Raw genomic sequence first — 26,496 nt, 5'->3', positions numbered from 1 at the left:
ACAGATAAGTTTTCGACGCGAGAAGATGAATTGCATGAATTACTCAGAAGAATGATATTCCCAGTGTGGATGCAAAATGGTTCATGTTTAGAAGATGGTGTTACCCACAGCCAAGCACATGTGTAGATTTATTATCTTATTACGATCATAGTAAGCATAGTAAAGAACTTACTCTACTTTCAATGACTCAGTAGGCTTCCAAGGTTTATATAGCGCTCAGAAGAGTTCAAGATGCAGTGAGAGAACAATCGCAAAATTCTTGGGACTTGCGGGATTTTTTTCTCTCCTACTCCAAATTCTATTGATACGACACATCCTATTATCATTGGACCGTAATGTTCTCCAAACGACCCGATAAGCACACAACCGGGTTGATTAACATGCGAAATGACTGCTTCGCCAATGCGACCATCCAAGCGTACTCGTCTTTACCGGGTCTCACGGAATACCTCAACGCCTTTATGAAAGCGTACGCAAATATCTTCGATCTCGAGAAAAAATACAGGCTTTCTCTTAGAGATTTAAGTTCGGCCAAACGTATCAGGCCCACACTTCAATCGAAGGCCAGAAGAGAACGATTTGATGTTGGAAACAAAGATGATCCCATTCAAGATCAAGTCCGTATTACGTTACATATTGCGCTTGCAAAAATCATGAAAAAGCTTCAAGATACACAAATGAGTACTCGAACCATCTCAGTTTGGACGTTTCTCCACGAACTTGAGGGAATCTACCATGCCAAGATTTCTAGATCGCAGCATGATGCCCATGAATTGACCCAACTAATAAATGAAACGTTGGAATTCGAAAACTCGAATTGTTCAAGGTTACTGAATATCCTTAGGGAATCTTTACTTAGAAATGGAGGTAGCCATTCTGATATCGAGTCCATTCATGTTCCCGAATTTCCTTTAAATGGCCTATTATTGTCGCAAATGCAATGCTTAAACTGTCTGCATCTTTCGAAGCCTGATTTTACGCCTTTTCTCATGCTCACATTGCATCCTCCACAGTTATCTGTAAGTGATTTGGAGTCCCTTCTCAATGAAAATGAGTCCGAAACTATTAGTGGGTATCATTGTTTGAAGTGCCGCATCCGTGAAATTGTTGAGCATGTGCGTCATGATATCCCTTCACATCTTTTAAAACAGTTTCAGCAACTCAATCAGGATAGAGCTCTCTTCATCAACGAGGAAGTACCAACGGAACTAGAGACTTATATCGATGATTTTTTTCGGAATGATACAGAAAATGGAAATATGACCTCAACTGTTATACGCAAGACTCATATCCTCAAACCTCCCAAGATTTTTGGCATTCATTTATCTAGATCAACATTCGATGGTGTCAGCGTTTCAAGGAACCTGTGCCGAGTTGCATTCAATGACAGATTGAATTTATCGATAAAAAATGAATATGTAAAGGAGCTTCAATATGCGCGAGGCACAGATGCCATGTTTCAACACATCTCTCATGAGACTAATATCCTTACACTTGATAAGGAAGACATGGAAAATGAGAGTGTTCAAGTGGAAGATATTGATAAGGTTGGACTGGACTCTGAAGTTCAGTATGACAGTTCTGATTCTGGGCATGACTCATACAGTACTTCAGAGAGCACCTCAGGATCTTCTCAAGGAACCGAATCCATATTTATGGGCATGGACAGCTCTTCTCGAGGCTTCATCGATGGCAAAAACGATTCTAGTAAAACAGATTTGAGCAATTCGCTGCTGTGCGAAGGACAGTTGGAAGGTCTCAAGAATCATTTTCAGCATTTCAAATTCGATGAGAACAATATCTACAAATATCGCCTCCGTGCAATCATAAAGCATCAAGGATCACACACTCAAGGCCACTACGAATGCTACAAGAGGAAACCGTTGTTTGTAAAAGACAGTACAGGAAATGTGTTGAAAATCTCACCCGAAATTGACGAATCTTATATTCAAAAAGTCGAACTGATAGGAACTACAGAACCCCAGCCAAAAAATCTTCTGAACTCTGCCTCCTACGATGAGAGACCCAATGCTTTCAGAAACAAGATTTCCAGCATCATTGGTCGAAGGCCATCAATTTCGCAAACAGATCCTGAACATGCAAATTTGCAGGAAATTATACATTCAGGTCTGGCCACTCCAGCAGAAGTGTTAATTGATCGTGATGATTATTTTCAAAGTCCATCTGTAAATGATTTAGAGGAACTGCTTGGTAAGATTAAGCTCAATGGAGACCAATTTGAGAGAACGAAAGACAAGATCAGAATGAAAAAAATTCCCACACTCATCAAACATCCATTTTGGAAAGTTGGTGATGCGGAAGTATCGGAAGTATCGAAGCCGTCTGTTCTTCTCGAGACAGCCAGTGTGTACATGCTCTATTACGAGCGCACTGACAGAAAACAACACAAAGTATAGACACGCGAATAGATTATAAAATAGACATACAACATTTTACCTTAGTAAGCGAGATGCACATAAACAACAACGGAGCACAAGGAGCCTCTTATACACGGTTAAACTCATTGATGCCACCGAGACCATCGCAAACGAGAAGCAAAATTGTCCTTGCGCCTGGTCATTCTCCGCTTGATTGGGCAGCCCTCATGGCAAAAGCTTCGCCTCAAGATCTACGAGGAGTTTCTGCCAATACCCCACCAGCTTCATATGTGAGAATTACAAGATCAGAGCTCAGACAACACAACAATAAACAAGATTGCTGGACTGCTATTAATGGAAAGGTTTTTAATTTAACTCCATACATCGACTTTCATCCTGGAGGAGAGAAGGAAATAATGAAATGTGCTGGTAAAGACGGCACATCCCTTTTTAACAAATATCATAGTTGGGTCAACCCAAATCGATTGCTAGAAAAATGCATTGTTGGAATCTTGGTCGACAGCGTTTGAGACATTTCGGAAAATTCAGTGGTTGTTTCCACTGACAATCTCGTCAAGGTTCCAATCATGACGTTCGGTGGGGATGTTGTCAACAAGCTGCTCCACGAAGCAGATACCAATGAGATAAGGCTTCTGTCTAAACCTTTCAAAGTAGCTTGCTAAAAACTTATCATAATATGCGGCTCCTCTGCCTAGACGTCTTCCATCTAAAGTAAAACCTAGCCCTGGAACAACTAGAACATCAAGCGGACCATCATCCATGATATCCACCCCCTGTTTCGGTTCACGAAGTGCTAGCTTTCCTGAAGGTTTCAACATCTGAACTTCTTCAAATGTATTAACTTGAAGAAAACGCATGCGGGAACCTCCGTTGGCAATTTCGCATCGGGGAAGATATACCTTCTTCTTTGCCTTGAAACAATGATGTATGAGCTCCTCGGTATTAACTTCACAGGGCATATTCATAAAAAGTCCTACCGAAGTCGCTCTATTGAATGTAGCATTTTGCTTGAGTTTTTCTGATATAGTGGTAGATTGCTGCAAGGCGGATTCGCTTGTTATATTAGTTAGCTTGATTTTCAAAGCTTTCCTCAAATTCCTTTTTGCTACAGACGAATTCATCGTGTTGTCGCTGCTTTGAGTTTCTGACAAAACAAATCGCGATGACAGATACACTACCTTTAACTATTGAAATGTACCGACTTGACAGACTCACACCGTCCTTCATCCAAATTCATCTGGTTGAGGGGCCTCCCATTCTTACTAGACGAAGCAACATCTCTCTTACACCTTTTGCATTTACAAATGAAACCCCAATTGACTCGCAATTCATTCTGCCTGTCTTTAAACAGGTGCAGTGGATTCACATACGTTGTTGTGAGCTCTTCCCCAGCGCTTATGAAACGAGACGACAACACTTTTATACCAAATGAGCCACGTGTCTCTCCGCTGTCAACCTCAGTATTGGGCTCACAATTGTGATTAAGATGTGACTGCGTTGCGTAAATGGAACAGTCTAGATTATTGATATTGTATGATCCTAGCATGAGCAAGAAGTTATCTAACGAGAAATCAACATCCAGGTTAGATAAAGGGAATACCTTGATAAAGTAGGAATATCCCTCCTCCCAGACTCGTTCTTGTTGCTCGCTGAAAAACGATGATGATTGTGAAAAACCGATGGCATGATTATTAACCTCCGCTTTCGCTCTTGTCCTCTGAGAGACGCGTGCTAACGCTTTGAACTGCCGGCCTTTCAAACCCGACTCGTCCAACAATATTTCAGCAACAATTAGAGTTATTGCATATAGCGCATTCCATTGTTCTTTAATGGAGTAATCTAAGAGTTTCGAGAAAGCGGAAGGGCTAAACCTCTTGGAAAGCGTACTATTTCTTGAGGACTCGTGCTTCAACAAACCGTGCAAACGCTGATTCAAAGATTTGCATCTCTTCGAACACCAAGTTTCTGGACAGATCTTGCATTGCTCTCCGAATAATACTGAAGGGCCAGTTCGCTGCCTGCGAACAAGCCGACCACAAAAAGTGCAAGCATTACCTTTCCGTATGAGATCTGCATGAGCGAGTGGTGGTACTAAAAAAAGTGGGCATTCTTCCCATAACAAAGTTCCCTTCTCAATATTTGTTCTGGCAAAAAGTCCCTTGCCTCGCTTAGAGGTCATCATCAAGTTTACCATGGGCGGCAAGCTTAACTCGGGTGTAATCGATGATGTGATCTCATTAACATATGTAAAAAGTTCATTCAGAGTCGCCGGAAGCAAATTGAACTTCTTCATTATTGATTTAAGTCGCTTTTCAGAAAGAGTCCATTCCGGATGATTTGTCAAGACATGCTGATGCAACTTCTTTGCGCTTAAGGACTCGGTAGTTGGATCGGTCTTCCAGAGATGAATGATGGAATCCATAACAGTTCTCTCGGGAGGCACATCTATCTCTGTCATTTCAAATTCTATATTTGTAGGGATTAACCCTCCAGATGAAAATTTTAAGTGGACTGAATGAGGTCACGTGAAGCTATGGTATCAGAGTATAGTCCACTTTTTAGCTTCCTTCTCCGCAGCCATTAAAGAAGCTCGACCCGTGTATAGAATTTTTGCCTTACAAATGACCAAAACTTTCCCCGTGGAGGTTTCAATTGTCGATGATGATTCTAGGTGTCCGTTCTCTGCCAAGAATTGGGAAGTCCTTGTTTTGATAATCAAAAATTGATTTGCCAATGTGGGTGCTTTGTATGTTATGCTCAAACTTTTCACCATATAATCATCTTTCATAGAGGATTGGGACAAACTGCAAAGCGAGGCATTTCGTTTGAAGGTCTCATTTAAGAATGTAGCGATGATTCCACCATGAACCAAAAAAGGGTAACCACAGAGCTTATCCCCTGCATGAACAATCGTCACTGTCATATTTTCCTTCATGTTTTTAAAAATGATAGGCTCAATGACTATACCGCCAGGTCTTGCGAGAATAGTATTTGTGAGCGAGGACTTATCATTCTTCTTAAACAGCTTTGTATTGCTACGTCCAGACTCTCTCAAAACAAATCGATCCAAGTTATCCCACGCTCGAAGTTGACGCCAATACCCGTTCGAGGTCTGTTTGGCAAGATGTTCATAAGTTGGCAATTTTTTTGCTAGGAATTGGACGCTATTAGCATCGAGGTTGGAGTGATTCACGTAGGATAGCTTCGAGTATGCATCCAACACAAGCTCGTTGTATGAAACTAGCATCCCAGTTATCATGGCAGCGACACATATTTTTCCGCCAAACCATCTGCGTGAACAACTTCTAACTTGACGTGTTTCATTCATACTATATTCCTTAACTGACCTTTGGTGGTTAAGCAATAATGTCATATACAGGTATCAACTGCCCAACTCAAAAAGCATCACATATGACCGAGAGAATAGCTGCCAAAAAAGAAAGTACATATCACAATCTCACTTTATAGACTAACGTATATTGGGGAAGGGCTCGATAAACAATCTTGTTTCAATGCCAACCAAAAAATGGAAAAAAAAATGAAGAAAACTAGATCATCATTTTGACTTTCATTTAAAACGAAGGAGCATGGCTCAAAAACTGACCTCTCTCCACCAAATTTTGTATATGAAGCCGAATAAGAAACTCTGCGCTCAATCTAACTGCCAATACCAATCAAGTGAGGGCCAAAGAAATTGAGCAAAGCCGTAGCAATGAGAGGAACACCCAACGTAGTAAGACAAGAGTTACATGAAATCAATGGGCATCAAAGTTCATATCGTGCCAAGTTTCCTGTCTTCATACCTTATAATTCCCGGTCACGATCATATTTATACTGACGCTAGAGCTCCAAATCTTCTGTATCTTCAACACCAATATAACGATCGACTATTTAAAAACAAAATACATCAAGAAACTGTACATATTGGAGCAAGTATGGCCTCACCAAGAGATATTTCTTGAAGTAAAGAATCTTGACAAAAATAAACATTGATTTTGAATCGTCGGCACATGATAACAAACCGCTAGGAGAAAAGATTGACCATAGGTCAATTAAGAACTCTTACGTTGAATCAATTTTTGTAATCAAGTCCAGATATCCTGACAATTCGTATCTCCAGAAACATAATTCGTTTACAACAGCCCAGAATTCTAGGGATTAAATTAGTCAATAATCCCATTGAATGACGTCAAAGCATTCAAAAATTTGGATCTACCTGAAATTCTTTGTTTTATCCTGGCCATGATGGCGTAAACGAACTTCATAGAGCCGGTTCAAACTTGTAGAAGTACGATTCTGGAATAAAAAGAAATGAAATACAAGAGAGGCGAGTACTTCCAGATTAGATGTTACGAACAAAAACCTTGAGCCACATTAGAATATAAAATTATTCTCTAAATCAACTGCGATATTCTTTCTTTTTTAAAATAGAAATATATGCATTGCGCCAAGACGGTTACATCCTAATGATTTAAATGTATTGATAGACTTTTCTGGTGGGTAGCTTGTTGCTTATGTAGATTTGGCAACAAGAGAGCCCAGGAAGCTGTAAGGAGCTGCAAAGCCATGTAATAAAGTAGAACTAGTCTTGAAAAGAAAAAAATAGAACTGTGTGCCGCGCCCTCCTCGTGTCCAAGCTATACTTGATGATAAAACCAGCATTAGATAAAAATATGAGTTGCGTTTAAGAGATAGCTTTGTATATCCTTTGAGCCCTTCGGTCTCTCTTCGAGAAGCTGACCACCAAAAACACCACTGCCGCTTGCAATTCCTCTCTTGGATCCGAAATAAGTTCCGAATCGACCAAGCATTTTACAAGCACTTCCAGAACCATGGCTACGACAATGTCTCCAGCACAATTGAGAACGGCCCTCACTTGAGGTACAAGAAGATGATGCTGGACTCGCTGACGATCCTCTCGAGTCCGGCTACTCGAGAGCTTCTCGTGCTGAAGGCTTCTTTTCTCGTGGACCAAGCTACATGTTTGGCTGCACAGTTATTTTTATATACCTTTAGTCGCTGACGACCAGCAAAGCTGGAATTGATTTTTCTTCAAATCCTTGTCATCCATGAGTGAGTAATGGAAAGCTTCGCAGATTTCATGTTAGATGCTGTATTGCGTGAAGTGTTAGGCAATTCCGGCCGGCTTTTTACTTGAAGATATTCTACTATTCCACCAAAATTGGTGTAAAGTTATTGGATCTTTCTATAAAGATTTCAATAGTGATGTGGCTCATGATAAAGAGATAGCTTGATTACCGCTTGAATCGTAGTCGTCGCTTCATTTCTCTTTTTTTTTTTTTTTTCTTTATTGTCCTTTTGATTCTTTTACTGATCGCCATCCCACCTAAATCAATATTCTCGGCTACTGTTCTTAGTTCTACTTTTGGACTGTGCGGGGCTACAATTAGATGATATTGATTGTACTGCAAGTAGTCTAGCGAAGAAATTAGAAAAAAAAATTCTGTTTAGACAAGGTTAATCATGTCTTGAATTGACTGTCTTTGTTCGCATCCTCTCGGTGATGCCACTCTCGAGGTCGATTCCATCCCCCTCTTTCCTTGATCTTTCGTATTCTTTTCCAGATCCTCGTTTAAATGTGTCCTACATCCATTGAAAATTAAGTCGAGAGATAATGTGGATGGAAATCACAATAAATATTTTCCGTAGTACATAATAGTAGCTTTGATTGATATTACATCTCCATACCTCCCATAACGTCACTATCGTCCATTTCTTCAAAATCGTCATCAAATTCGTTTGGACCATCTTCAATAAACTCATCCTCGTAAGGTGCTTCGGAGCGTTTTTGGCTTGACACCTCCCTCAGATCGCTGTCATTGAAGAAGGGGCTTTGAGCTCTTTGAACTTTTGAGTAATGAAGTTTGTTGATGGCCGTTAAATATATAAAGCAGACTCTCTTCTTCTTCTTGTTGTAGATAAACCAATAGTTAGACCACATAGTTTGATAGGGGTAATTAAGGTCTTCCAAAATTGATTGGTCAGATGGTTGGAATTCATAGACCTTGCAACCAGCATCTACATCGGATTGCTGATCAAAAGTGGATAATGAACTATTCGGCGCTAAGCTTTTAGCTCGCAAGTGGCCATGACTTTCTGGATGGGTGCCACTGCTCAAGTGTATATCCATGTACACGTTCACAGTGTCCCAAATCCAGCTGAGAGTTTCCTCTCTTTTACCTAGTGACATCATCACGTTGTTAAAGCGGATTTTCAAATCATCTATGGACGTCAACCTGTGAAAGTTTTCCGTAGTTGGTTGCAAGTTTGAGAAGTCATGATCTGGATACGTCGTATTGAGAATGGCGATCAAGTATGCGAAAACCTTTCTTGTCGAGACGTCCTTGAGCGAACCAAAAGGAGAGTCATCTGAGAAGTGAACCTCATCTAGGCTGCACGATAAGTTATGGGTGTCCCTGCGAGACACAGGAGAGCCCAAAAACTCATCTATCCCGTCTGACACGAGCAGGGATGCATTCGATCCCCGTCTGTATAATTCCCTGTTTGATCGATACTGACTTGAATTTCCTGGTGGAGACGCAGAGCTTCCAAAGAGTGAGCCTAAAGATTGCTTTCTCTCTTGATCTATTGACCTACAGAGCTCATTATCTTTGAGAATTTGGTTGAGATGTTTGTCGATGGTCTTGAATAATTTTCTATCAGAACCAATTGGTTTCGTTGTGAATAGATCACAACCCCCTTTGATCACCAAATTGTCGTCTAGCGAGCTAAAATTGAGCTCTTGGTTAACAAGCTCAAGATCAACCTCATCGATAAACTAAAGTTAGTATTTTACAAATTGCTGAGGCGGTTATTATACAAACTTTCATGTTCTAATTCCATTCTCAGATATCACGTATCTCGTTCAGTTTGATGCAGCTCCCGTGATGTAAGGATGTCCTTTGTCAATGCAAAGACGCGAGAGCTGCATGAATCCTTTATTAAGGTTGTTCAACATGGTGAAGTAGCCCATCATTACCCTTCGAGCCTTCATCAACAAGTCCGGAACCTGTAATCAGTAAAACAACGGGGTTTGAAGTATTGAGGTTTTTGGCTACGTCTAGCGATAAAGGTCTTGCAAACACTTTTTTTGGGCCTGGTGTGTCTCGGATGCAATTCAGAAGACGGATTCGATTCACAACAAGGCGTGACCAAAGTGATCCGAGCAGAGGAACGGTTGATGAGTTTTCGTCCTGGGAGGTTCGCTCAGTTTCCAGCTCATCACAGCATAGATTCGGCTGGCCAATGAGTCCTTTCAGCCAACTATTAATGAGACTTCTTCCCCAACCTGAGTAGATTCCTATTTGAAAGGAAACCTCGAGTGGGTGTAATGAAAGTCCACCTTCATTTGCAAGTAATTGGGGAGTAAAGTACTCGCTGACTTGATTGGTGAGTATAATCGCAAGGTGAAACCTGCGGCAGATCCTCATCAAAGCATTATAGATTGACATGAGGTAGTATGCTCTTGAAACACTATCTTGGTAACATTGCGCTGATCTGTAAAACTTCTCTTTAACTGCATCATATGACGATGATAGCTTGTAATACCGCTCAAACAGCATTAGTTGTGCCTCTTGTTTCTTCAAGTGACTCTTGAGAAATGATATAGTGCTGAGAAAGCAATCTGGCCCCCGAAGATGATGAGCTATGCTGTCAATTGCAACCAAATCAAAGTGCTTTCCATGGCGGCTTTCACGCTCGAGGAACGCGGGTAGCTGAGTGAAGATGACGTGATCAAATGTGTGGATATCTGAACAATACATATATGATATGCGACTTAAACCGCCAGAGGATGGCAGATAATGGATTGATTCCTTCATCCTGGTTGTATCTAATTGGCGTTCAGTACAGATTATTAAAGAATTTTTTGAATTACCTCTTTTTGTTGCAGCTTGATTGGCAAGAATTCCGCTCGCTATTAGATGCGATTTGCCACATCCACTTACACCGAAGACTTCGGTGATCGTTTCGTCGCGTAAACCACCATCAAGGGCTTTATCTAGCTCGTCTACTCCTGTTGTGAATTGTCGAAAAGAGCTATTATCTGACATCGTACTTTTTAGCATCTCATGCACCTTCGTTTCAAGCAGAAGTAAGAATGCAGTTACATCATCGGACTTCTTCTCCTTATGGGGCATTTGAAGCAAGTAGTCAACTGCAGTCTTACCGTTGTGTAAGAAGTTGATACCAAGTTCCGTAGCAACGTCCGCGAGATCTAGCAGGATTTCCGGGAATTGTTTACTCAAATCCATTCCTCTAAAATATCAAACATGTTTAATTGCGTCAATTAAGACCAAAGTCTTATGGAATAAAATAAGAAATAAAAGTAGAGAACGGGTGATAATTTTTTGTTTGTTTTTAAACTTAAATTCAAGTCAAATTTTTCGGTTTCACTCGATGCGAAACAAGGTGGAGGACTTCAAAGCGATTTTCATCAGTTTAGAGCTACGCATACGCCTTTCGCGGAAAGACAAATCGGTGTTGTTTATTGCAAGACAAGACATGATAATAAGGATTTCAGCTAAAGAGCTAGAACATGAAGCACATTGCGACCATATCATACTTAGTGAGCACCAGAAATAAAAAACCACTTATCAATAGATTTGTCAATTGGGGCTGCTTCCTGTGGTGAGTGCTTTGGAATATCAACGGACTCGACGAAAGAGTGAGTCGTGGACAAAGTGGTGTTCGTCAAACTAATTTTCCCAGCGTCAGTTGTGCCTTTGATTAATCTGTCCCAGGCTTCAGCGCATTCTGCAATTACTTCGTTGGCATACTTCTTATTTTTGCATTCACCAGAGAAAGCAAATTGATTTTCCGGCTTGCCGTCGGGAATTTTGTAAATTCTGAACCACTCATTTGTCGCTCTTAATAAACCTGGTAAATGAGTCTCTACATCTTCAATATCGTTCAACTTAGGAGCCAATGGGTCGTTCACGTCGATAACAATGACTTTCCAATCAGTCTCACCTTCGTCCAATAGGGCCATAACTCCCAAAACCTTCACCTGCTTGACTTGCCCCACAGTAGCAACCTGTTCACCGATCTCGCACACGTCTAATGGATCGTTATCACCCTTGGCCTTCGTTTCAGGGTGGGTTTGATTGGGGTCCTCCCAAGTTTGTGGAAAGGCACCGTAATTGTGGATGTACCCATGATGAGGAAAGCAATTGCGAACAAACCGTAATTTCCCTTTTTTGGTGTCCTGAATGATGGGGTTCAAGGGAAGTTCTTTTGAGATTTCCAATTTGGCATTAGTCCATCTTGGGACCTCCACAATCATATTCAAAATATTCTTCTCTTTGTTCGCATACAAAGGGATATCATGAAAGGGGGACACTGGCTTGCCATCTTTCTCGATAAACACCTTGAAGTCCAACGTGTTAGCGGCACCGATTTGACGAGTAGTGTAAGTCATGGATTGGGTCAAGGAGAATGTAATTCGAAAATGCGCTCGCCAAAAATTGGACGAATTTTAATTCATGTACTGTATATAGACGTCACGCTAAATCACTTGACACGTAAGACCCTTTCGTCAAGATAGGTGAGAAGCGTTCGCTCACATTTACTGAAGTTTTCTTTGGCATTCATCTCTGCCTTTTTGAATAAAAGTAAGCCTCTTGATAGCTCTTGCTTCATCAAGAGGTGACTCTCGTAAGCGATTCTCGAGTCAGGAGGGTTAGGCAGGGTCAACTGGCGAAGTAAAGAGATCATCAAGATCACCTCTCGGCTGCTTACTGTTTGCCAACCTTCTTTATAGTCAAGCAAAAATACGCCGGTATACTTTAAATTGATTGATGCTTCTCCGAGGCCACGTTCGTAAGAGCGAAAAATATTGACGCCGTACACATCGGAATCGACGAACGCGTAAATTGGCACCTCAGTTTGTTCTGTGACGAATGCTTTCAATAACTTCATGGATAATCTATCAGGAAAACCCTTCGCAGTTAGGAAGACATGCCTTCCTCTGAGCATCAAATGATTATTTTTGACGTGTGCGCAGTAAGTTTTGAATATGGAGTCTTTTTCAAACAATATGATTGATTCAATTTTTGTGTCGATTTTCAAATGGTTATGAAAATTTGGTACCAATATTGCGTCCGATTCATACTTTAGCTCGAACTTTTGGCAGGACCCTTCAGAGCATTGGATGAGTGGGCCACCATAGATAAGCCCTTTAGAAGAGGGAAAGACTCTGAAGTCTTCAGGTACACCGCCATTAGTCACGAAACTCATGTTCAATAACGCCTCATTTAAAACATTCTGATCATACCCGAAAGCGGCCACGTCCCGATAGAATAACTCACGCATGCTGGACACGCGATTCTGTAGATATGTTTGCAAAAGTAGCTTCATGGCCAACAAGTGAACCATAAAACGTCGACTTTGATAGCGACTCTCTGAGATATCGAAAAGGTTTATAAAATTCAATGACGAAGATTTTATGCGTCTTCTCTTTTTTGCTGGGATGGCAAGTGCCATAGTCTCTGTCGTCAACCGAGAGCGCTCTAACAAATTATTCCAGTATTCAAGAAGTTGATGGGCTTCGGTCATTGTTCTATAGTTATTCAATTCCATAACATCAATCATTTTCTTCCCTTGAATGAAGTTCGGAGCTTCCTTTATAAGTGATGGTGTAAACTATATAGAAAGGCGCACTTGTATTTTTACTTATCTACATACGTAAAGTAACAAAAAACATTAGAAGAGGAAGCGTATTTCCCTGTTTCGTTGTGAATAAATCCAGACTGAATATATTACGCTAAATGATTAATAATCAAAGCATAATCAAGTTTTAAGTTTTGGCATTTTTAACCAGTTGCGTGGTAGATTTGCGAACTTTCCCATCTTCTGTTTTCATTACCACAAAATTCTTTAGCACAAAACTATGATCATGTTACCTCGAGACTAATGAGGCATAGTCACTCTTTCAGTTCCTCAAGAGGAAGAAGAGGAAGAAGATGAAGAGTGACTATGAGTAATCGTGGAGTAATCAAGCGTTACGTATTGTGTCCGATTTGATCGCGGTGCTCAAATCCCTACACCTGATTTTAAAGTCTTTCAAAAAATATCGTGCCACCAAGAGGCTCAATCAAGCATGACTTTTACAAGTATCTACACCAGAGATGACTACTACAATGGCGGAAGCTGGTCAGGCGGGGCTCGTTGGGCATTCTTTGCAATATTTATAGTGTTGATTATAATTGTCGTGTTGGGCACCTTACGAATCAACAGAGCAAGATCTAGACAGGGTATACAGCCACTTTATGGGACAAGATGGATGACACCTCCATCCTACTATCAATCTCAAAACCAATACAATCAACCAACGAGACGTGAACCTGACATGCCGAATGTGTATGTCCCAACATACACTGAGCGTGCCGGTGAATATGACATGGGTTACTATGATAACGAAGGTAATTTTCACCCTAACCCTAACGCGAAAGATCCGAGTGTTCCACCGCAAGCCTATCAAGGACACACTTCCTCTGGTGATGGCGTTTTGATAAGCAACGATTTTCCGACTTACGAGCAGCACAGCCAGGAGGAGCAGCTGCGACAGCAAAGTCGAGGGACGGAGACAACAGACGCAAGAATACCGCGGGAGTAAGAGCCAATGCTTGTAATAGTATAATCCAAGGAACTGAGTTACCTGTTTAGAAGAAGGCGGCAAAGAAAAAGCCACACAAACGTTTGACATTTGACCTACCCATACATAAAGCATAGCTCAATTGCATTACATATATCACATGGCCGCGTATATCAGTAAGACTAGCTCGCACTTGTTTACGCCGTCATCAGGGGGCTTGAGCACGATGGCCATATCTTCGCTTCTCTACACATTGCACGATGAACATACTACATTTATGTCAAACACGATTAATCGTGACAACTCTTAAATTACCTCGTAAAAACTACATTAAAACTTCGCTACTTCTCTTCGTTCTAAAAAATGTGGTGCTGGAAAACGAGCTGACAAGTTTCCGCGGTGCGGCTGAAAGGTCTCTTTGTGTACGTCGCGCAATCATTCGCATGCTGCACAGCCTCACTGATTGACAGACTCTTTGATTAAGGAACAATTCATTAAGATTACTTCATTTTGCATAACAATTTTGATTCCGAAATTTTGAAAAAGCTCATTTTTGTCCGTTGCTAGCAAGACAAGAAGTGTGCGGGGAGAAATCGGGCAAGAGTTACATTGTTGTCACATGCAAGTTCAGTTGCAGTACGTCGCCAGCCACTGCCTTCGTGACCCGCATTACGCAGCGAACGTTCTTTGTTTTGATGCTTGCTGCTTCTTTCTGTGATACATAAAGGGACGACGTTCAGCCCTTCACTGATCAAGTGTATTGCGAAACTACCAATGGCAAGTTCCAGTTCCGGTGAGAGCAGCTCCTCTGCATCTCAATTGTTATCGGTGTTGATTCCGACTTTCATAATCAGTGTCATTTTTACGCTGATTTTTCTCCTTCTTCGTAAGTCAGAGAGGAGAGTTTATGAGCCGAGGTCTTCTGTGGAAACTGTCTCGAAAGACTTGAGACCTGATGAGAGTCCTAAAGGTTTGTTTGCTTGGGCTACTCATTTGATCAAGAAACCTACTCCGTACCTTGTACAACAATTGGGCGCAGATGGTTACTTCTTCCTTCGCTTTTTGTTTGAGTTCGCATTCATTTGCTTTTTGGGATGTATTTTACTTTGGCCAATTCTTTTCCCAGTCAACATTACAAACGGAAATCATAAGAAGCAATTAGACATGTTGACTTTCGGTAATGTTAGAGATAAAAACAGATATTTTGCTCACGTTTTTTTGTCGTGGATATTTTTTGGTGCGGTCATTTTTGTCATTTACCGTGAACTAGTTCACTACACAACTTTCAGGCATGCTTTACAAACAACGCCAATGTATGATTCCTTGTTGTCCTCTAGGACCATGCTTCTTACCGAAATCCCTGAGGCTGCTTTACTGGAGAATGAATTGCGGGCATACTTCCCGACTGCAACCAATATTTGGTATGCTCGTGATTACAAGGAGCTTACTGAATTAGTGGATGAGAGGACGAAACTCTCAAAAAAGTATGAAGGCGCTTTGAATAGTGTTCTCTGCAAAGCAGTACAATTAAGGCAAAAGCTTCAAAAGAAAGGTAAGCCTCTTCCAGAACCAGTTGATGATCTTAACAAATACCTAAAAGACGGTAAGAAACGGCCCACACACCGCCTCAAATTCCTCATTGGAGAAAAGGTTGATACCTTGAATTACGGTGCAGAGCGTTTAGGTGAGTTGAATAAATCTATTAAGAAGGGTCAGGCGGAGCATAATGTTAATCCTCAAATTCCATCAGTCTTTATTGAATTTCCTTCGCAATTGGAATTGCAAAGGGCTTATCAAGCAATCCCGTTTAATAAGGATTTCAAGAGAACCAAAAGATTCACAGGAATTGCGCCAGACGACGTGATTTGGTCTAATCTTGCGTTGACCAGAAATAAGCGTTACTTGAAGAAAACTATTGCCTCTACGGTGTTGACATTAACGATAATATTTTGGTGCATACCGGTTGCTGTGGTAGGTGCTATCTCCAATATAAACTTTTTGACTGAAAAACTCCCTTGGCTTGACTTCATCAACAACATGCCGTCGCAATTGATGGGTATCATCACATCCCTTCTTCCGGTTGTCGCTTTAGCAATTTTGATGTCTTTGATACCACCCTTCATAAAAAAGATGGGAAAGGTTGCCGGATGCATCACTGTGCAACAAGTAAATTCTTATTGTCAGAATTGGTTCTTTGCATTTCAGGTTGTCAATACCTTCTTGGCGTGCGCTTTGGGATCTTCTGCAGCATCATCTGTCCAAAGTATTATAAACAATCCTTCATCCGCAATGACACTATTGGCCAGCGAGCTCCCCAAGTCCTCCAATTTTTATCTTTCCTATTTGTGTCTTTACGGCCTCGTCTTCTCTTCAAGGGCCTTAGCGAACGTTGTTGGTCTTGCGTTGTCTAAAGTGTTGGGTCGTATTTTGGACAAGTCCCCCAGAGCCAAGTGGACTCGTTATACTACGTTGGGAAGACCAGATTTTTCTGTTCTTTATCCCTCCTTCCAACTCATATGCTTAATTGCATTAACTTATTCTATTATTGCTCCTTTGGTATTGGGGTTCTCGGCGATATCCTTTTTCTTGATATTCTTCGCATTTTTGTACACCTTGATTTACGTGCTTCACCCAGTTCAGACGGACGCAAGAGGGAGAGCATATGCAACCGCATTATTCCAGTTGTTCGTCGCACTTTATGTTGCTGAAGTTCTTGTGTTGGCCCTATTCGTGTTCAGTAAAAATTGGGCTTGTGTAGCACTTGAAGGTGTTTGGATTCTTGTAACAGCTACATGTCATCAGTTGTTCAAGTGGAAATTTTTGCCAATACTTGAGGCTGTTCCTATCTCCGCCATCAAGTATTCTGCGGGAGATCTGACATTCCAATACCCAATGTATGATCAAGGTCTCAAGGAAATACAAACGGAAGGTAAAAACTATTGGGAAGGTGGAAATCAATTGGGTCTCTCAAATTCACCATTAGACCAGGTATTAGCTGACCCGAAGACTGACGAGTCTGATGCGTACACTAGGACCGGGACGAATGAAAAAGACATTTCGAGTGAGAAGAAGATCGAACCTACTGTTCCCAGCAACGATAAAACACGAAAGTCAGTTGGTACTCTCACTAGTTTCTTCAGACCTAAGATGGAAACCTTTGACAAGGTTAGAGACGAAATGCCTGCGGCTTACCTCAATTATATTGAGTACAACCCTGACTTTGTGAGAACAGCTTATAATGACCCAGTCGTGATTGACGAAGAACCGCATATTTGGATTCCCAAGGATGAGATGGGATTGTCTGAAATTGAGAAAAACAAAGCGCTTGAAAACGGTGTGGATGTTAGTGATGCAGACGCTGGCTTTGATGAGAAGGGTAATGCCGTATACTATGGACCACCACCATCTTATGAAGAAGCTTTAAAAGTGTAGGAAGCTCTGGGAGTCTAAGAGTTTTGAAAGATCACGAAGCTTCGAAAGTTCAATAGTGTCGATTTGTGAGTTCGTCTGCTTCCAAACCTTGTTTTAATATGTATTAGTTGAAGTTTTTCAAACCAATCACGTCAATGCCTCAGAGCATTGGTGAAGTCGTAGAGTGTGTTGCCTTTGCTGTCAAGGGTTGACAAGGGTTATGGTCCGTGAAAAGCTCTTTTCTTTTGTATTTGGATGCTTTTATATGGGGCAGCACTCTTGGAAACACTCATATTCCAGCTTGTTTTTCTTAAAAAGGGAATTTAATTAAGCCGGAAAGGGAGGCAGCGTAGAAAAGATTGAGATCACAACCAATGTCGCAATTGTGTTGCTACAGTTCATGTCAGCATCGTAGCAATCTTCATACGACATGATGCAAAGCGGGCTGAATTGCTTGTCGTTTGAAGCCATTATCTGATAATATATATTCAGCCAATGCCCCTTCTTTTAAATACCCCAAAATGTTTAAAACCACTTTTCTGGGTGTTGGGTATACTGTGCGCCACATTAATTACCATTATAAACCTAGAAAACCCACCATTGACATCAAGCAGACCACAGTAGCTAATGCTGTCGGTTCAAAAGCTGCTTCACCAACGATTATGAATGGCGCAAAAGGCACGCCAACCTTTCCCAAGGGCACTCTTGTTCAGACAATCAAGCAAAGGTCGCCATACTTCTTATTTGGTTTACTTGCTACATCATGCATAGTAGGCTGGCCATTTGTTTTTCTGACAGGAAGTGATGCGGTTCATCATGTTCCTCCAAAGCTGCTGACAGCTTTAGTTCAAAAAACTGAAGAGGGGTTAACAGTTGGTGACATCCAACACGTTCATAGGGATATCCCAGACGATGACGATGAATAGATCATTTCATAGATTGGTATTCAATTCCAAGGATTTTACCTCTATGTAGCCGCATATTAAGTCTTAGGGGCGATGTTCTCCACATATGCCTGTTTCTCGATCTCATTATCAGAGGTGTCACTTCCTGCGTCCAGTTCATCATCTTCATAACCGAAAGTTCCATTCCACCCCTGATCAATCAAATAATTCTTGAACTTGATGTCCTCTCTCATTAAATCATCGTCTTGTAGTTGTGGAATGAGGACCAAAGAACAGATCACACCGACCAAACCACAAATGGCTGCAATGATGAACGTCCAATTTTCTCCTAAGTTATTCTGAATGGGTGTAAACGTTTTCGTACCAACAACAGCACCAACTTTTCCGATAGCGGCAGAGATTCCGTAGCACGTGCCACGAATGGGAGTGGCAAAAGATTCCGATGAAGTCAATCCCATCATATCTCCCGGTCCAAGATTTCCCATAGACATCATCAAACCGTAAAAAATTATAAAAAGGGGAACAATTTTTTTGATTTTATCGAAAGAGCATCCGATTATTAGGCCAAATACGATGTAGCCCGAGAACCCCAACGCAAGCGTGTTGCGGCGTCCAATATTGTCACATAAGTACGCACCAACAAGCACTCCTGGAATGGCAATTGTTCCAAGTAACAAATTCCACTCAGCCACGCGCTCAAGGTTCGAGGTTTCGGAACTGTCCAACACTGATTTAATGATAGTAGCTGAAAATATGCCATTTGGAAAGGTGACAAAGTCGTAGAGAAACCAACATAAACATGTCCCCAACAATCGCTTCCAATAAAACTTTAAGGCCAACCAGTATGGGGTGTTTTTTCGTATCGCTGCTTTCCTAAACAAAACAGAGGTTGCCATCTTGTATCTAAAGTAAAATACAGACAACGGCCAAAATGCTCCGATTGCAAAAAGTGCTCGCCAGAGACCATTTGTCACTCCGTCCGTGATTTGGTACACAATTAAGAATATGATCAACGCAAAAGGCCCACCAAAAGAGAGTGGTAAATTGGTTACCAAACAAAATACCCCCCCTCTTCTTTTCACCGCTTCGTTCGCAGCTTCATTAGTTGATACTGAACACGAGGGGTATTCCGCTCCAATACCAAAGCCAGTGACACCACGAAAGATAATCAACATCCAGAACATGCCGTTCACGGACCTACCGTGTGCAGCCGCACACAAGACTGTTCCGAACACTAAAAAAACGGTCGCTATTATAATCGATTGTTTTCTATTAAGCCTGTCTGCCAAGACTCCAATAACGACTTGGCCGAAAATGGTCCCCACAAGTGAGGCATTTGAAACATTTGTCTTCATCTCACTTGTATATTCTTTCGGATAAAGTTGAGCAAAAGCGGTGTTAAGCATTGTCATGACATTATTTTGATATCCATCAGAAATCAAAGCAAACCCAGCGCAAATGATTGTAAATATCTCACTAGCGGATCGCCTATGAATACGGTTTTCACGAGCGGAGGAGTCATACTCAAAGTGAGTGCCAGAGTATCCAGCATTCGTGATACTATTCATGATAGAAAAGTTAGTGCGTTATTTAGCAATGACGGCGATTATAGACAGCATATATACACAAAATTAAGGGACGTGAGAAATATCACTTTTGACAAAGGCAGTTTGATAATGCATATCCCCGCTTCATACGGCTCGTATTACAGGGAGTCTCTTCTTATTAGACATAATAAGGAAAGACTGCATTTCGAGATTTCTTCCTAATTAAGGCCCGCGTGCTCAAGATGCCTACCCCACGTGTGGAAGACATATTATGTAGCCGAAAATTATGCTGCCTTCGAAAATCGGTAAGTTGACTTCATTTCCGAAAGCGGGATTCTAGTTGACTTCAATATTCCATACTGCGGATGATTAGAGCCCCTGATAATGTTCATCCTCATAACTAAACTTATCACACAATTTATTCCGTGCTATTGTTCTACAAGTAGTCAGCCTCACATTTTTACTTCAGTTTGCAATTGAAATTGATGCATAACCATGAAGTATTGAATTGGATTGTACCCATGTATCGCTCCCTTCTGCACCTAGTGATAAGCTACTTCTTATCTGACCACATGGTTGTATTTCTTAGTTGGTAACCTTTTACGTTGTAATATGAATGCGAGCACTACCTTGCGCATATGTTGAAACAAGTTGAATACACTTAAGCTACACGAGATCATCATGCTATTTACAATTCAAAACGTAAGACACGCCAAAATAATTGAAACCACCGATGAAAGTGCTGAAGTATGATCTTGAGTTTCCTAATAAGTATGTTGGTCACGATTTTAGGACAGATTCTGTGAATGAATATGGTGAATTTGATTATTGTGACCTCAAAATTATGGTCTAGAAGCTAGACGTTTCACTAATTCGGTCCCTTCAATAGTCTCCACTCCTCTGATTGCCCACGGATTTGATGGGTTGTAAGGGTTAATAACTAGAACACATTGAGGATCTCTCTCCTGTAAATCTTTTAAAACAACCCTAGCAGATAGACCATTTTTGAGCCACCACTTTGATGAGTCGGAACTGGGTGGCGAAATGATCTTATCACCAACATCCGCAACAAATCTCAGCACATCACTTCCCGTCAAAAGATAATTAACTCCACCGACCACCTTCTTGTATCCCTCGTAGATTTCATTTGAGACACGCTTCTTCTCGGATTCGTTTATCATGATAACATTGGCCCTGAATAGAGCAAAAACTGGACGATGATCAGAAAAGATGACCTCAGGACAGCAATTGTAAATCTCTTGCTTTAAAATCTTTGCTCTCGACATGCTCAAAACTCGATCCGTCCATGCTGGGACTCTTTGTTTGTCTGATGTATCGTATCTTGAGGTATTATTGTCGAACTTGTAAGTGGGAGGAAAACAAATTTCCATCTCATCATAGAATGGGAATGTTTCACCGCTTGCCATTTGTTGATTTAATTGATCATATTCGAAGAGGCCGGAGATTTCATTCTTTTCGATCATTGCACGTACGACGTCATTTGGCATTGTTATTCGATAGTTAAAGTCGCCCACCCATATCACAGCATCATGATCCCTGATTTTCCTATTTTTTGTAAATGAGATACCTTTAGCAATGGCCTTGTAATCCTGATGACGCTCGTCGAGATTATTCATTCCTGCCGCAAGATGAGAGCAAACAAAACAAAATTTTGTCTTCAGATACTCCAAGCTAAGAGCCATGCCCCCCTTGTTGGCACTCATTCCTCCAAAGCCTGTTTTCCTCACAGCGCTCTCGACATTACTTACCTGAGCAATCTGTCCTATCTTTATGTATAATAATAGTGCGATACCTCCCATCTGCCCACTCCACAAAGTTATGTATTTGGACTTGTCAAAACTTTCTTCTTCAAGAACTTTTTTTATTTTTGTTTCCCATTCCGCAAGGTTCTCTGACCGAGAGTTTATCATTTTACCAGGTGTGAGCTCAACAATTTCTTGAAATCCAATAAAAACTATGTCGTATGTTTCCTTACTTGTTATTGGAGGAAAAAACCAGTTTTTTAGGCTCTTAGCGTCACATAAACAGCCATTGACGTTAAAAGTCGTCGCAAAGATCTTTATATCCCTCTTATAGCTATACTCTGAAGCTCTTTTCATCATTTGGCAACTGATATATTGATGTAACGGATTGTACAATCGAACAGTTTCCTGATCATGTAATCTTCCTAAAAGCTTACGCATGGCGGTCTCATTCGATCTGACATCACCGACAACAGTATGATACTTTTTTGTGAGCAGAGCCTTAAATCCTTTATTTATATGCTCGGATTGCGTTCGAGACGATGTTGAAAGAGAATTTTGTGTCAACTCTTTGAGAACGTCATCATTTTCCTTCCATAACTTTGCATGAACGGAACGAATATTTTCATCGACCTTGACATTCATATCTCTCAAAGCCAACTCTATTACCTCTTGGCAAATCATTTTGCTAACGAAGTTAGCCTTCCCAAGGCAGTCAAAGGAATTCACACGAAAAATCCCAAGTTGCTTTCCAACGTACACCTTTTTATTGAAGTCATAAAATAACGCACCGAAGTCAACAATAGAGTCAATGAGAGGAGACAATAACTCACTAAGATTCGAAGAAGTGTAACCCGCACGTTTCATCAAAGATGTTGTGATAGGTAGGTCTGATGACAGAATTTTGTAATTTGAGTGGCTTGCGGAAATGTCTTTCTCATCATCGGATGGTTTCTCTTTGTAGTGAGATGATTTTTCCAAGTACGTTAGAATGTGATCCTTAAATCTCTGCTTAAGTTGACCTCGGTAGTTCTTTGTATCACCCAGAAGGCAGTCAATCACATGCACATCTCCATACTGATCTCCGAGACGTCCAAAATGTTTGTTGAATGCTAATTGAGATGTCTCAAAAGAACGTGTAAAAACAAGCCTTTTAGAAGTCTTAGAGATCATGCTGCTTTTTCTGAATCCACTTTCTAACTCCCAAAAACTTGGAACGTTGCCACGAACTATGACATACGCGAAGCAGAATCTCTCACAGAGTATAACAATTTCAGTCTCAACAAAGTTTGACACAAATCCATCGTCGTCACAGCCCCAATCCCCAAAAATTGGACCTCTTTTCATACACGACTGCTTTGATATTAGAGTCAAAAGCCCTTCTTCACTACCTTGAAGGGTAATACTGACCGTTTTAGCGTAGCCTCTGCTTAGGATGGTCAAGAAGCCGGCTTCATCAAAGTGTTTTTTCTCGACTGGATTCAAACCATTTCGGAACTCTATTAGCTCTGAAATCATAAAGTGGTTCCACATGAAGCTTTTGAAATACGGATTATCCGCATATATTCGGTTTCTACTCATGACGGAAAATCCCCTCTCTTGAATATTGGAGGTGATATCAAAATCGGACGAGTAATAAAAATGGCCCAGCTGAAGTAGTTTCTGAACGGAATGAGAAGGGTTCGTCATGTGGATATCAGGGTCTTCTTTTTGTAAATTTGTTTCTTGCTCAACCAGATTGATACTGCTGTCAAATTCATCATTATTGAGACAATAAAATGTCACATCCGTAACAAGATTGATAGTCTCGTCGATCTTCACGGAGGCTACTCTGATGGAGTTCGTAATAAAGCCGAGGTAGATATTACCTCTAACGTATAGCAATCCGAGAAAGCCTAGAAGCGATTTGTTGTGTTTCAACCTATTAGGCGTGATATCCTTAAAAGAACTAAGATCAAGAAGGCTGCTTCGAACAAATTCGACGATGACTTTATTCAAAGAGTGTGCCTCGCTCTCCAGCTCCTTGGTTTGATGTTTATAGATGGCATTTTTTTTCAGCCGATTGTTGTTCGTATAAGTAGGAAATGGATGCCTTAATATCAAAGAGTAATTGACGTCTAGAACTATGAAGGTTCTGGGTCTTTCACTAAGATAAAGACGCATACCTCTCGATATATTCTTATCTGTGCATATTGAAAGTGTGTGTTGAATTATGTGCAGGAATTGTTCTCGTCGTGCATCAAAGGTAGCGTTTACAGGTCTTTTAAAATAGCTTCCAACGAACCCAACGTAGGTGAGAATTTATTTATTTATTCTATGTTACCATGCCTGAAGATTTGATTCTGAAAAATTTATTTTTTTGATCATTTTGTTTAAGCCATGCCATCGTGGCCCTAGACGTTAACTATGGTCCATATCTCTCACTGGGGTCAAGTACAACTTGTGATGCTTCACAAACTATCTGACTTATACTTTTTGTTTAAAAAGGCTATTTTAGCCTCATTCAAACATTTCAGGGAAACAATACAAGGAAAGCGCCACCCATTCATGAGGATTTGTACCAGCAAATCACAATAGGCGTGATGTCATAATGTGGTCGTATATATTTTCCGCAATATAGCCAGGAATATCAAAAGTCATCTACAGCCTAACTTTTCTTTCTTCACTTGGAAAAGATTTCAGGCCATCAAGAGAACAATAAATTCGGGTCTCGGGCGCCAACATTAGGGACCATAGGTCTATATATGATGAGTAGCATCAGAAACCAGGTATTCTTTCCGGGAGATGGTTAATACGATGAGTCGTAGTTTCATATATTTACACCGAAATATCACATCATTCTTCATCAACAGGTGTGCCCTTTTCCCACTCCGCCTATTTTATAATGGCGTTTGTCTAGATAACACGACATAAAGAAGAAGAATTTGAAATGCCAGAATTAAAATGCTCCGTGAATGATTAAGATGACGATTCATTCACAGGTAATCAAATTTCGTAGAATAAGCAATGAAATGGCGAGCTTTATCCATCATCTGTTCGTTGCTTTTAAAGTCTTCTCAAAAGAGGCACGTAAAGGTATACCCAAGTCACAGACTTGTGGAATCTATAATTCTTGATGGCCTTCAATGATAACATCATACTCATGTAGCGAGTAATCAGAATTGGCGAAGGAAAGCTATTATCACTGTAGCACGTTGATAGGCTCAACAAAAAATCGGGTGTATCCACGAAGAGTTTGTAACATTTTAGAGTCCGTAGTGAGCATTATCGTGACCTCATTGAAATCAGTATGTTTTTCTTGCCCTTTTCCTTGATTGAGTGATTTGATGATGTTGAGGTACCCACTCAGGGTCATAATTGGTGGGATCACTCGAGCGTGCGGAGGTGGCAGACACGAATTTGGATGTTTGAAGCATATTTGGAGCGAAAAGGTAAGCGAAAACGAGACAAGCAATAACAAGTAGCAATTCCAAAAATAAGAAGTGTGGATCAAAAAATGAAAGCGGGACGTCTTTCAACACAACTAGCTGTGATCTACTTTGGATTACCTTCAACTCTTCATTAAATGCAACAAAAATGCGAGGTGAAAGAAGATAATTTCCTGCCTCAAAGTCGAAGGTGATTCTTTGTCCTACTGATGCTGAATCTCCCGGGGAAATGACAATGGGCCCAACTGTGCTTGACGTAAGATTTACCACGTTCTCACCGGTCAATGGGTGACGAAAGGCCCCCCCGAGACCCACAATTGTGATATCACTTTGCTCATAATTGAAGAGCGTATAATTTAGTTTGATTTGCTCACCAACATTTATGGTCACAACTTCATCATGCTTCACATGTGGATGTTCCTCTATGAAATAGTCTAGCTCGAAACTCTTGAGGTCATTATCGAGCTCAGCTTCTCCGAAATAATCTGAAGCGGCAATCGAATTCGCTAAGTAGCAAAGGCTAAAAATTGCTGTCTTGAGTTTCATAACCCTTGTGAAGTGTGTTGCGTGTTAATTGTTCATAGTCAGGTACCCAGAAACCAGGTGAGGCAATAATATGCAGAATCACCCAACGAGTTACAACCCATTTTGGCAAATCGCCATGGTGAATGTTCCACATCCTCAATTTTGAAACACTAAGAGGGTAGAATTAGATTTCAGGCTCGGAGACATAGACAACAGTCTACATATGTATTGCCCAATTTGTTTCACAGGACACTTTCTCTATGTCACGGTACTGTATGGATGCAATTGGGGTCGATGAATAAGTATTACGACAACATTTCATTCGTCGTAGTGATCGGGTTAGGACCGTTCTTGTGCTGTTTATTATTGGATCGAGGAGAAATGATCCTGGATTTTTTATTACAGCAGAGAAGCGAAAATATTCTAGCTTGCAAGTTGCTATCCTGGGAAGAGAAAAAGCAAAGTTGCTTTCGTCTTTTCAATATATTGACTTGAGTGTACTATTTAGAGAGTCACCAAGGAAACCATAAAACCTTTGCAAGTATGGGTTCGTAGAGATCAGTCAAGTCAGATCTCATGATGACAAAATCGTGATACTTACGAGCTTGGTGACATCCTCTAATTGTGCTAACTGTCTGATGGTAGTAAGGAACGCTGCTTTTGCTATACGTGGAGCTCTCGTACTTATTCTATTTTGATTTTTTTTTCCCTCTTTTTTTCCTTTTGGGGGTCTTGCTCTTGTTTAAACAACCTGTGGTAGTAGTAGTTTTCTCGCCGTGATGTAACGAGCACAGATGCCGGACATCATAATTCTTGACAACACCATTCAAATTTCATCGAAGAGGAAAATGAGGTCTTTCGGCTTGCAACTGGTAAGATGCTTACATATACAGAAAGTATGCAG

General features: G+C 40.8%; 9 protein-coding genes across 9 annotated transcripts; 3 read left to right on the top strand and 6 right to left on the bottom strand. All coding sequences in view use genetic code 12, as the record gives it.

Annotated features, from left to right (window-relative positions):
• Positions 1 to 335: 335 nt before the first annotated feature.
• Positions 336 to 2,417, top strand: CJI96_0003596 (putative ubiquitin-specific protease; the record flags this gene model as incomplete). The annotated part of the gene is made up of 1 exon (XM_029032565.2): positions 336 to 2,417. The coding sequence occupies one exon, from the start codon at positions 336 to 338 to the stop codon at positions 2,415 to 2,417; it is 2,082 nt and encodes a 693-aa protein (XP_028892880.2).
• Positions 2,418 to 2,923: 506 nt separating this feature from the next.
• Positions 2,924 to 3,256, bottom strand: CJI96_0003595 (5-formyltetrahydrofolate cyclo-ligase; the record flags this gene model as incomplete). The annotated part of the gene is made up of 1 exon (XM_029032566.2): positions 2,924 to 3,256. One exon carries the CDS (start codon positions 3,254 to 3,256, stop codon positions 2,924 to 2,926), a length of 333 nt encoding a protein of 110 aa, XP_028892881.2.
• A 4,838-nt stretch (positions 3,257 to 8,094) lies between these two features.
• MAF1 (RNA polymerase III-inhibiting protein MAF1) lies at positions 8,095 to 9,250 on the bottom strand (the record flags this gene model as incomplete). The annotated part of the gene is made up of 2 exons (XM_029032568.1): positions 8,095 to 9,198; positions 9,245 to 9,250. 2 exons carry the CDS (start codon positions 9,248 to 9,250, stop codon positions 8,095 to 8,097), a joined length of 1,110 nt encoding a protein of 369 aa, XP_028892883.1.
• Positions 9,251 to 10,983: 1,733 nt separating this feature from the next.
• Positions 10,984 to 11,838, bottom strand: IPP1 (inorganic diphosphatase IPP1; the record flags this gene model as incomplete). Its single annotated transcript, XM_029032569.2, has 1 exon — positions 10,984 to 11,838. One exon carries the CDS (start codon positions 11,836 to 11,838, stop codon positions 10,984 to 10,986), a length of 855 nt encoding a protein of 284 aa, XP_028892884.1.
• Positions 11,839 to 11,930: 92 nt separating this feature from the next.
• SPO11 (Spo11p) lies at positions 11,931 to 12,974 on the bottom strand (the record flags this gene model as incomplete). The annotated part of the gene is made up of 1 exon (XM_029032570.2): positions 11,931 to 12,974. The coding sequence occupies one exon, from the start codon at positions 12,972 to 12,974 to the stop codon at positions 11,931 to 11,933; it is 1,044 nt and encodes a 347-aa protein (XP_028892885.2).
• A 544-nt stretch (positions 12,975 to 13,518) lies between these two features.
• CJI96_0003591 (resistance to Congo red protein) lies at positions 13,519 to 14,034 on the top strand (the record flags this gene model as incomplete). The annotated part of the gene is made up of 1 exon (XM_029032571.1): positions 13,519 to 14,034. The coding sequence occupies one exon, from the start codon at positions 13,519 to 13,521 to the stop codon at positions 14,032 to 14,034; it is 516 nt and encodes a 171-aa protein (XP_028892886.1).
• Positions 14,035 to 14,787: 753 nt separating this feature from the next.
• PHM7 (Phm7p) lies at positions 14,788 to 17,445 on the top strand (the record flags this gene model as incomplete). The annotated part of the gene is made up of 1 exon (XM_029032572.2): positions 14,788 to 17,445. One exon carries the CDS (start codon positions 14,788 to 14,790, stop codon positions 17,443 to 17,445), a length of 2,658 nt encoding a protein of 885 aa, XP_028892887.2.
• Positions 17,446 to 18,406: 961 nt separating this feature from the next.
• Positions 18,407 to 19,897, bottom strand: GIT1 (Git1p; the record flags this gene model as incomplete). The annotated part of the gene is made up of 1 exon (XM_029032574.2): positions 18,407 to 19,897. The coding sequence occupies one exon, from the start codon at positions 19,895 to 19,897 to the stop codon at positions 18,407 to 18,409; it is 1,491 nt and encodes a 496-aa protein (XP_028892889.2).
• Positions 19,898 to 20,718: 821 nt separating this feature from the next.
• Positions 20,719 to 23,802, bottom strand: INP51 (phosphoinositide 5-phosphatase INP51; the record flags this gene model as incomplete). Its single annotated transcript, XM_029032575.2, has 1 exon — positions 20,719 to 23,802. One exon carries the CDS (start codon positions 23,800 to 23,802, stop codon positions 20,719 to 20,721), a length of 3,084 nt encoding a protein of 1,027 aa, XP_028892890.2.
• Between the last annotated feature and the right edge of the window lie 2,694 nt (positions 23,803 to 26,496).

Source organism: Candidozyma auris, chromosome 3, assembly GCF_003013715.1.
Source record: "Candidozyma auris chromosome 3, complete sequence".
In the NCBI taxonomy this organism is placed as follows: Eukaryota; Fungi; Ascomycota; class Pichiomycetes; order Serinales; family Metschnikowiaceae; genus Candidozyma; species Candidozyma auris.
The sequence above is the reverse complement of the archived record's forward strand: the minus strand, read 5'-3'. Positions and strand labels throughout refer to the sequence as shown.